Genomic DNA, 12,437 nt, shown 5'->3' on the forward strand with positions numbered 1-12,437 from the left:
AAAGCTGTCATCAAGGCAAAGGGTGGCTATTTGAAGAATCTCAAATATAAAATATATCTTGATTTGTTTAACACTTTTTTGGTCACTACATGATTCCATATGTTTTATTTCATAGTTTTGATGTCTTCACTATTATTCTACAATGTAGAAAATACAAAAAATTAAGAAAACCCCTGGAATGAGTAGGTGTGTCCAAACTTTTGACTGGTACTGTATATACAAATGTTTGCCCCCCAAAGGTTTTTCAAATGTAAATATTAAACAAGAAACTGCAACATTTTAAGAAAGACATTTCCTGGGGAAAAACCCATTTGTTGCCGGGGTCATGGTTTAGTGTTGCACACAGATCAGTCTCATGGTGGTTGTGTGTGAATTCCCATGAATATGTTTCAAATAGACTTTGTGTGCGTGTGTGTGTGTGTGTGTGGGGGGGTGTGTGGGTGGGTGTTTATGTGTACAATTGTATGTGTGTGTGCGTGTGTATGTGTACATTATGTGTGTGAGAGTGTGTGTTTTCTCATGAATATGTTTAAAGTACACCATAGACTGTGTGTGTGTGTGTGTATGTGTGTGTGTGTGTGTGTGTGTGTGTGTGTGTGTGTGGTAGTAAGCCCATTAGATTGAGTTATAGCCATATCTACACACACACACACACACACACACACAGAGAGAGAGAGGAACATTACAACATGTTACAGCAGTAGTAGAGATACAGATAGAGAAAGGAGAGAGGGGGAGGAAGAGGGGGGGAGGAGAGAGAGGGGAGGGGGGAGGAGAGAGAGTGGAGGGGAGGAGAGAGAGTGGAGGGGAGGAGAGAGAGGGGAGAGAGAGAGAGGGGGAGGAGAGAGGGGGGAGGGGGGAGGAAAGAGAGGGAGGGGAAAGCAGAGAGAACAATAGAGAGAAAGAGAGGGAGAGAGAGTATCTATTCATTTTTCTGACATGACACAGTACTGAAATATATAGGCTAGTCTAAAATTAACCTTCTATACCACATGAATGTTTAGAAATACAGTTTGCTTTCTGGGTCTGGGTATGAAGCTGAGGCTTGAGAAAGGGCTTGAGGTGGGGTTGGAAGCTGACCTTTGGTTTGGAGCTGTGGCTGAGAAACTGAGGCTGGGATTGAGGCTAGAGCTGGGGCTAGGGTTGGGGTTAGGGTTAGGGGTTAGGGTTGGGGTTAGGGGTTAGGGGGTTAGGGTTGGGGTTAGGGGTTAGGGGTTAGGGTTGGGGTTAGGAGTTAGGGTTGGGGTTAGGGGTTAGGGTTAGGGGTTAGGGGTTAGGGTTGGGGTTGAGGTTAGGTTTGGGGTTGGGGTTAGGGATGGGGTTAGGGGTTAGGGATGGGGTTAGGGGTTAGGAGTTAGGAGTTAGGGTTAAGGGTTAGGGGGTTAGGGATGGGGTTAGGGGTTAGGGTTGGGGTTGAGGTTAGGTTTGGGGTTAGGGGTTAGGGATGGGGTTAGGGTTGAGGTTGGTGTTAGGGGTTAGGGTTGAGGGTTAGGGTTGGGGTTAGGGGTTAGGGTTGAGGTTAGGGTTGGGGTTAGGGGTTAGGGTTGATGTTAGGGTTGGGGTTAGGGGTTAGGGATGGGGTTAGGGTTGAGGTTAGGGTTGGTGTTAGGGGTTAGGGTTGAGGTTAGGGTTGGGGTTAGGGGTTAGGGTTGAGGTTAGGGTTGGGGTTAGGGGTTAGGGATGGGGTTAGGGTTGAGGTTAGGGTTGGGGTTAGGGGTTAGGGTTGAGGTTAGGGATGGGGTTAGGGGTTAGGGATGGGGTTAGGGTTGACGTTAGGGTTGGTGTTAGGGTTGGGGCTAGGGGTTAGGAATGGGGTTAGGGGTTAGGGATGGGGTTAGGGTTGAGGTTAGGGTTGGTGTTAGGGTTGGGGCTAGGTGTTAGGGATGGGGTTAGGGTTGAGGTTAGGGTTGGTGTTAGGGTTGGGGCTAGGTGTTAGGTTTTTACGTTTATTTGTTTCACATTTTCAAGTTTCACGATGGGATCTTACCTCTTGTCTGGGGGTGGGGGTCTGGGTGGGCCTTTGGTTGGGGTTGAGACTGGATCTGGACTTGTAACTGATACTACAGGTTTGGGTGGAGGTGATCCTTGAGGCCTTGGGGCTGTAGCTGGACCTGGAGCTGGAGTTGGACCTGTTGAGGCTGTATCTGGGGCTCCAGGAGGGGTAGGGGAAGGGGTTGGACGTCCAGGCGGGGTAGGGGAGGGGGTTGGACGTCCAGGCGGGGTAGGGGAAGGGGTTGGACGTCCAGGCGGGGTAGGGGAAGGGGTTGGATGTCCAGGCGGAGTAGGGGAAGGGGTTGGACGTCCAGGCGGGGTAGGGGAGGGGGTTGGACGTCCAGGCGGGGTAGGGGAGGGAGTCAGGGGGCAGGGTGTGGGGCCGTCCACCATAATGGATGACAGAGGCTGCTGGGCCATGGAGGCACGGTGCTCCTCTACCAGAGACGAGGGGATGAACGTTACACTGTGGAGGTGAGGGAGAGAAACAGAGAGAGAGAGGGAGAGAAACAAAGAGAGAGAGAGAGAGAGAGAGAGAGAGAGAGAGAGAGAGAGAGAGAGAGAGAGAGAGAGAGAGAGAGAGAGAGAGAGAGAGAGAGAGAGAGAGAGAGAGAGAGAGAGAGAGAGAGAGAGAAAGAGAGAGAGAGCGAGTGAGAGAGAGAGAGAGAGATAAAGAGAGAGAGAAGAGAGAGAGAGCGAGAGAGAGAGAGAGAGAGAGAGAGAGAGAGAGAGAGAGAGAGAAAGAGAGAAAGAGGGGTGAAAGGTGAGAGAGAGAGAGAGAGAGAGAGAGAGAGAAAGAGGGGTGAAAGGTGAGAGAGAGAGAGAGAGAGAGAGAGAGAGAGAGAAGAGAGAGAGATAGAGAGAGAGAGAGATGTAGTTGATGTAGGTGTGACTGTGTTTGTGTCGTTTAGACAAACGTCCTAAGAGAGTTGAAAACTACACAATAATGAAGCTGTCATGAAGCTGTCATTACAAACATGCTGCAACGGTGATGTGTTGGAGCTGTTGAATGATGGTCAAGCAGATGCCTTTGGAGATGGTTTTGGTCCATACGTATGACCATGGACAACACAGACCAGTGTGATTATAATACATCCAGCTATACTCACTCATAACAGTAGCACTGATCAGCGGAAGGAGATCTAAAATGTATATAAAATATACAAACAGGACGTTAAAGGATCCTGAACATAATAGGAAAGACAGGAGAGTTTGGGGTCTGAGTCTGAGGGTGTGTCCTGGTCACCTCATGTCTGACCCTATAACAGAATGCCTGTGTAGCATGGCTCTGGGCATAGCGTTGGTCAGGTCGGGTTGGTGGTTGGTGTGAATGTTTGTATATACAGTATTCTATACGTGTGTGTGTGTCCCTTACCTTATGTCTGGCCCTATAACAGAGTGTCTTCTCAGCATGGCTCTGGCCACAGCGTTGGTCAGGTTGGTGGTGGGTTCTCCGTTAATAGCCAGGATAGTGTCTCCTACCCCCAGCCTCCCATCCTGACTGATAGACCCTCCATGGACCACTGACCGGATCAACATCCCTGAGCCGTCCTTTATAGCACTCACTGTCATACCTGTCAACACACAGACATGTACCTGTAGTCATACTCCAACACACAGACATTACCTGTAGTCATACTCCAACACACAGACATTACCTGTAGTCATACTCCAACACACAGACATTACCTGTAGTCATTCTCCAACACACAGACATTACCTGTAGTCATACTCCAACACACAGACATTACCTGTAGTCATACTCCAACACACAGACATTACCTGTAGTCATACTCCAACACACAGACATTACCTGTAGTCATACTCCAACACACAGACATTACCTGTAGTCATACTCCAACACACAGACACACACACACAGACACACAAACACACACACACAGACACAGACACAGACACACACACAGACACAGACACAGACACACACACAGACACACAGACACACACACACAGACACAGACACACACACAGACACACACATACACACAGACACACACAGACACACACATACACACACACACACACACACACACACAGACACACACAGACACACACATACACACTGACACACACGCACCCACACACACAGACAAACACAGACACACACACACAGACACACACACACACACACACACACACACACACAGACAGACACACACAGACACACACATACACACACATACACACACACCCACAGACACACACATACACACACACACACACACAGACACAGACGCACACATACAGACGCACACGCACAGACACACAGACAGACACACACACAGACACACAGACACACACACACACAGATGCACACACACACACACACACTCCCACGCGCAAGATAAAGGAAATCTCCACTGCGGGTTCACTCAGGAAGTATTTCAGGACTAGTGTGGTTTAGTGTCAATACATACTGTCCATGAGAAGAACAGCTTGCAAGGTGTTTATGTTTTAATACAGCTAAAACCTCTAATAATATACATGTTTTAATACAGCTAAAACCTCCAATAATATAGATGTTTTAATACAGCTAAAACCTCTAATAATATAGATGTTTTAATACAGCTAAAACCTCCAATAATATAGATGTTTTAATACAGCTAAAACCTCTAATAATATACATGTTTTAATACAGCTAAAACCTCTAATAATATAGATGTTTTAATACAGCTAACACCTCTAATAATATAGATGTTTTAATACAGCTAACACCTCTAATAATATAGATGTTTTAATACAGCTAACACCTCTAATAATATAAATGTTTTAATACAGCTAACACCTCTAATAATATAGATGTTTTAATACAGCTAACACCTCTAATAATATAGATGTTTTAATACAGCTAACACCTCTAATAATATAGATGTTTTAATACAGCTAACACCTCTAATAATATAAATGTTTTAATACAGCTAACACCTCCAATAATATAGATGTTTTAACACAGCTAAAACCTCTAATAATATACATGTTTTAATACAGCTAACACCTCCAATAATATAAATGTTTTAATACAGCTAAAACCTCTAATAATATAAATGTTTTAATACAGCTAAAACCTCCAATAATATAGATGTTTTAATACAGCTAAAACCTCTAATAATATAGATGTTTTAATACAGCTAACACCCACTAATAATATAAATGTTTTAACACAGCTAAAACCTCTAATAATATAAATGTTTTAATACAGCTAAAACCTCTAATAATATAAATGTTTTAACACAGCTAAAACCTCTAATAATATAAATGTTTTAATACAGCTAACACCTCCAATAATATAAATGTTTTAATACAGCTAACACCTCTAATAATATAGATGTTTTAATACAGCTAACACCTCTAATAATATAAATGTTTTAATACAGCTAACACCTCCAATAATATACATGTTTTAAAACAGCTAAAACCTCTAATAATATAAATGTTTTAATACAGCTAACACCTCTAATAATATAAATGTTTTAATACAGCTAACACCTCTAATAATATAAATGTTTTAATACAGCTAACACCTCTAATAATATAAATGTTTTAACACAGCTAAAACCTCTAATAATATAAATGTTTTAATACAGCTAACACCTCTAATAATATAAATGTTTTAATACAGCTAACACCTCTAATAATATAAATGTTTTAACACAGCTAAAACCTCTAATAATATAAATGTTTTAACACAGCTAAAACCTCTAATAATATAAATATTTTAATACAGCTAAAACCTCTAATAATATAAATGTTTTAATACAGCTAACACCTCCAATAATTTCAATGTTTTAATACAGCTAACACCTCCAATAATCTCAATGTTTTAACACAGCTAACACCTCCAATAATCTCAATGTTTAAATACAGCTAACACCTCTAATAATCTCAATGTTTTAATACAGCTAACACCCACTAATAATAATCTCAATGTTTTAATACAGCTAACACCTCTAATAATAATCTCAATGTTTTAACACAGCTAACACCCACTAATAATATAAATGTTTTAATACAGCTAACACCCACTAATAATATAAATGTTTTAACACAGCTAAAACCTCTAATAATATAAATGTTTTAATAGAGCTAACACCTCCAATAATTTCAATGTTTTAATACAGCTAACACCTCCAATAATCTCAATGTTTTAATACAGCTAACACCTCCAATAATCTCAATGTTTTAATACAGCTAACACCTCCAATAATTTCAATGTTTTAATACAGCTAACACCTCTAATAATCTCAATGTTTTAATACAGCTAACACCCACTAATAATAATCTCAATGTTTTAATACAGCTAACACCCACTAATAATATAAATGTTTTAATACAGCTAACACCCACTAATAATATAAATGTTTTAATACAGCTAACACCTCTAATAATATACATGTTTTAATACAGCTAACACCCACTAATAATAATCTCAATGTTTTAACACAGCTAACACCTCCAATAATCCTAAAATAATAGAGTTAATGCTCTGAGTGACCCCACAGTGGGGTTTCTCTTTATCTGATTGAATTGGGGCCTATGTAGTTGTACAAGGACACCTTTCCCCCCCGCCTGCCCATCCGCGCTCACAGACACACACACACACACACACACACACACACACACACACACACACACACACACAGACGCACACACACAGACACACACACACACAGACGCACACACACAGACACACACACAGACACACGCACAGACACACACATACAGGGTGGAGGTGGGGAAACAGGTAACTGTTGGGTTTAACCCCCAAAATTGAACTAATGCCAAAACTCACAGACAACAGCAGGCTTGCGCACACACACACACACACACACACACACACACACACACACACACACACACACACACACACGTACACACACACCTCAGTGTCACATGGTCAAAAAGGGTGTTAGGAAGATTAAACGAACACTTAAATGAAGGAAGACAGTCGCACGCAAACACGGCTATAAGAGGCTTGCATTGGCTATCTAGTATTTAGCAAGGGTAACACACACACACACACACACTGTGGCAACTGTGCTTATGTACATCAGGGAACGAATGCGCACGTCAACACACACACACACACGGAAGCATACATGTAGGACTACACACAACGGGACACACACACTTTCGGAGGAGTGCATAGCACACACACACTAGTCAGATCCCATCTACCAACAAGGGGACTACACCGCCACACTATGAGCGTACACAATTTGAAGGTAGATCAAAAAAATAAATAAATGACTTTCGAAAAGTTATGTATGGTCAAATGTATAGTTTATTGATTTTTTATTTATTTTCTCTCATTACATTCAAATCACAATACAATCATAGTGCATGGAGGTTACAACCACGTGGACGACAACAGCTGCAGTCGTAGACCTCTGAGGTGAAGAAGCTACAATGAAAGTAATCATCGGAGCTAGAGAAGCCGTTCTGATAGGCGCATGAATACACAGCACTTTCCTTCACTGCAACTGTATATAATCTTTCAAGATTAAAAATAGGGGTAATATAATATCACATCAACTATCATTGGTTTAACCGATTACTTTGTCTGTATATTTCCATAAGACAAGACATTTTGACAACCAGTTAATAACAGGCTAGTAAAAGAATCCACAAGACCACAAAAGACAGAAACAAAGAAATGTTGACGTATAAATGAGTTAAAGTAGTTTCACCCGTTTGTGAAGAAACTGTCTCAGCTAACACCTCTAATAATAAAGTGCCATGCATTTGTCTTTCTCTTTCAAAAGACTAGCTACATGAAACAACACACCATGCATTTGTCTTTCTCTTTCAAAAGACTAGCTACATGAAACAACACACCATGCATTTGTCTTTCTCTTTCAAAAGACTAGCTACATGAAACACACCATGCATTCTCCAAGGCAAGAAAAACATCACAGACTTACAAATGTTCCCACAAACCATCTGTTCTAAGAAACCACGTGCTAAAACAAACGAGACGTTCACATAAACGGTGTTCGCACAAACTGTGTTCTAACAAACGACGAGTCCTAACAAAACACATGTTCTCACAAACTATGATTCTCACAACTCTCTCACAACATTCTCACGTGTGTTCTCACAAAAGGTGAGTTCACAAAGAACATTGGGTTATCACGTTTTGTTCACACAAAACTGACAAAGCCTACCATACATAGTACAGCAAGAATATATATATATATATATATATATATATATATATATATATATATATATATATAGTTATAAATGTTAACTTTATCTCTTTTTCACAGCACTTAACATCTAATGTTGGTAAGGTGTCAGGCAAGGTAATAATATATAAATACACTTTAGTGCTAAAATCACAACAAAATGCTCACAACATTCTGTAGTCCCAATGGATCAAAACATTACAAATGGATTCCATAGTCTGGAAACGGACTTCTCTAAAGTGACAAATTGACCAAATCAATAACATGAATGTAATCCTACCATGTTGCTGACAAATCTATAGATAAACTCTTTATGTATTGCTACTGACAGACTGTGTTGTTGTCACTGGCCTTCCTGTCATTAAAGTGACAATGACAATGTAATGTAATGGGTTTTCTTAACCGAGGTCCACTCTCTCTTTCTCAGTCATCAATATGGGTTTTCTTAACCGAGGTCCACTCTCTCTTTCTCAGTCATCAATATGGGTTTTCTTAACCGAGGTCCACTCTCTCTTTCTCAGTCATCAATATGGGTTTTCTTAACCGAGGTCCACTCTCTCTTTCTCAGTCATCAATATGGGTTTTCTTAACAGAGGTCCACTCTCTCTTTCTCAGTCATCAATATGGGTTTTCTTAACCGAGGTCCACTCTCTCTTTCTCAGTCATCAATATGGGTTTTCTTAACAGAAGTCCACTCTCTCTTTCTCAGTCATCAATATGGGTTTTCTTAACAGAAGTCCACTCTCTCTTTCTCAGTCATCAATATGGGTTTTCTTAACAGAAGTCCACTCTCTCTTTCTCAGTCATCAATATGGGTTTTCTTAACAGAAGTCCACTCTCTCTTTCTCAGTCATCAATATGGGTTTTCTTAACTGAGGTCCACTCTCTCTTTCTCAGTCATTGCATGGTGCCCTTAATAAAAAGTGCTGGTCAACTTTTGTGTTTTTTTCCTTTCCTCTTTCTTCCCCTCTGTTCTTTCTCTCTCTCTTTCTCTCACGTATTCAATTTGATTGAATTCAATACGACTTTATAAATTCAATAAGCCTTTTGCAGATATCTCTCTATGAAACGCCACTGTTCACCTCAACTCCTGAAAAAATCTTCGACTTCCCTCGATTATCAGCTTCTCATCCTCTCCGCCCAGTATCGCCATGCCGACGATGTACACACACAGACACCCCGCCACAATGAAAAACACTATTAACATACCAAGGCTACGGTTGCCCCTGACAACAGTGATTGTCCTCTCAAAATGGCTGCCGAAAGAAGGGGGCGGGGCCAGGAGCTTATCGCCGTCCTCCATGTTGCTGCCGAAGCAATGACGCAGCGATTTCTCGTCCTGAGGAAGATAAAAGAAAATATAAATCAATCAATGAATGGAAGGAAGGATGGATGAACGGATGGGTGGAGAAAAGGACATTTAAACGGATGAATGAGGGGCATGAGCCAGTAGCCTAACTGCTGTGTCCAATGTATTGCTGTCCATTTTAGCAGGTCTTCAAGCTTTCCAGAATGCAGTTAGGTACACCTAGAGAGCTGCTGTGTTGTCCTCAGAATAGGTCTACGGTAGCATGTTTGGTTCCCATAATCAACACTGGGAACCTTAAAGTTTGAGTGGAAGCATTGGCTGATTCAGTGTAACTTAAGTGAAAGTCGAAAAACAAAAAACCTGCGGAGTGTTTTAATGTCGGACAGTGAATGATTGTGAATGTCCTCACAATGGAGAAGACATTAGGGACTAGTACTTTTTCTGAGCCTCGCCCAATGACACTGATCGGAGAAATAAATCAGCTGGCCGAATGACTCTAAACACCGGAAATAAACTAACACTTTCTCTGAGCCTCGCCCAATGACACTGATACAGCTGGCCTAAGGACTCTAAACACCGGAAATAAACAAACACTTTCTCTGAGCCTCGCCCAATGACACTGATCCAGCTGGCCGAATGACTCTAAACACCGGAAATAAACAAACACTTTCTCTGAGCCTCGCCCAATGACACTGATACAGCTGGCCGAATGACTCTAAACACCGGAAATAAACAAACACTTTCTCTGAGCCTCGCCCAATGACACTGATCCAGCTGGCCGAATGACTCTAAACACCGGAAATAAACTAAGCTATAGAGGGAACAGTGACCTATCTACAGGTCAGTACGACACAGGAGCCAAGTACGGCAGCCTGTGAACAATATTTACTGAAGTGTAAACAAAATTGGGGAATAGGCCACTTCTCCAAGGGTTGGAGGATCAAAACAGACCCTCCCTACCCGAGGTTGACTACTTCCTATTTACACAGTTTACACTAATATCTTTCCATTAGCTGGACTGGAAAATATACTGTAGCTAACAGTAAGGTGAGCTGTGGTTATTGGTCCAGAGAGGGAGATGGCTGCCTGCGTTTAGCGTACAACCACTGTTGCTCGTTTCTCTCTTTAGTGGGCTACAGTTTGTTGTTCACCCCATCATTTCCACATGATTCCGGGTTCTTTATTAGACTAATAAAGCAAAAACGTACTTTCTAGAGTTGGTGTTGTGAGCACTGCTTCTTGTTCCAAGTTATTTAGGTCCTTACAGTAGACAAGGCAAAGCTAACCCTGAGGTGTTGACGTCACTGTTGACTGTTTAGGACGGCTTCTTACCTTTAGTGTGTAGCACGGTTGGCTGTTCCTCTGCTGTGAGCCGTAGCTGTTAGCGTGCGCCTGCTGTGAGGAGGAGGCTAGCATCCCGGCTGAGCAGAGAGTATCATTCTCATCTCTCGATGACGACCGGGTCTCGTCTCTGGACGACCTTGATGACTCCGGGATGGACTCCGGGATGGACTCCAGGACACAACACTCGATCTGAGGGACAGGTGAAAGGTCAGAGGTGGAGGGTTTGGAGACAATGGAGAGGAATATAGGCCTGATAGAGATCTGGTCTGACAGGGTAAAGAGAGTGGTTGTGAATTGGACTCTCTCTCTCTCTCTCTCTCTCTCTCTCTCTCTCTCTCTCTCTCTCTCTCTCTCTCTCTCTCTCTCTCTCTCTCTCCCTGTCTCGCTCTTTCTCCCCCCCCACCCCTCTCTCTTTCTAGTCTCTCTCTCCTCCCCCCTCTCTCTAGTAGTGTGGTCAGGCATTGTGTTCATCTCTCAACATCATGAAATATTCAGCAGGTTTGTAACAAGAGGCTCTCTCTGCTGCTCTACTGTTACTAAGACAACAACAACAACCGACTAGAGCAGAGTTACAACACACTGTGGTCAGAAATAAACTACATGTTGACTGTAATAGTTGACGGTGGTAGTATAAACTACATGTATTGACTGTGTTACCGTGGTAGATATTAACTACATGTATTGACTGTGTTACGGTGGTAGATATAAACTACATGTATTGACTGTGTTACGGTGGTAGATATAAACTACATGTATTGACTGTGTTCGGTGGTAGATAAAACTACATGTATTGACTGTGTTACCGTGGTAGATATAAACTACATGTATTGACTATGTTACCGTGGTAGATATGAACTACTGTATTGACTGTGTTAGCAGATATAAACTACATGTATTGACTTGTTAGAGATATAAACTACATGTATTGACACTGTGTTACCGTGGTAGATCTAAACTACATGTATTGACTGTGTTACCATGGTAGATATAAACTACATGTATTGACTGTGTTACCGTGGTAGATATAAACTACATGGATTGACTGTGTTAGCGTGGTAGATATAAACTACATGTATTGACTGTGTTACCGTGGTAGAGGTTAAACTACATGTATTGACTGTGTTAAGTGGTAGATATTAACTACATGTATTGACTGTGTTACCGTGGTAGATATTAACTACATGTATTGACTGTGTTAACGTGGTAGATATGAACTACATGTATTGACTGTGTTACCGTGGTAGATATAAACTACATGTATTGACTGTGTTACCGTGGTAGATATAAACTACATGTATTGACTGTGTTACCGTGGTAGATATTAACTACATGTATTGACTGTGTTACCGTGGTAGATATAAACTACATGTATTGACTGTGTTACCGTGGTAGATATAAACTACATGTATTGCCTGTGTTACCGTGTAGAATGAACTACATGTATTGACTGTGTTACCGTGGTAGATATCAACTACTCTCATTGTTGTTTTATTGCTGGTCGAGTGAGATTTTTCCCAAACAAGAGCATGTAGAGCCTTGCTATTTCCAGTGAGTCACCAACTACTAAAAGCATGTCTAACTAG

General features: G+C 41.7%; 1 protein-coding gene across 1 annotated transcript in view; it reads right to left on the reverse strand.

Annotated features, from left to right (window-relative positions):
• LOC123489733 (multiple PDZ domain protein-like) overlaps positions 1-11,115 on the reverse strand; it is a gene marked incomplete at its 5' end in the record, with an annotated part of 45,830 nt that extends 34,715 nt beyond the window's left edge. The window contains 4 exons of the mRNA XM_045220146.1: positions 1,988-2,458; positions 3,368-3,566; positions 9,411-9,540; positions 10,843-11,115. Of these exons, the coding sequence (XP_045076081.1) occupies positions 1,988-2,458; positions 3,368-3,566; positions 9,411-9,540; positions 10,843-11,115 (1,073 nt within the window). The remainder of the gene's footprint in view (positions 1-1,987; positions 2,459-3,367; positions 3,567-9,410; positions 9,541-10,842) is intronic.
• Between the last annotated feature and the right edge of the window lie 1,322 nt (positions 11,116-12,437).

Source organism: Coregonus clupeaformis, unplaced genomic scaffold (genome assembly GCF_020615455.1).
Source record: "Coregonus clupeaformis isolate EN_2021a unplaced genomic scaffold, ASM2061545v1 scaf3227, whole genome shotgun sequence".
In the NCBI taxonomy this organism is placed as follows: Eukaryota; Metazoa; Chordata; class Actinopteri; order Salmoniformes; family Salmonidae; genus Coregonus; species Coregonus clupeaformis.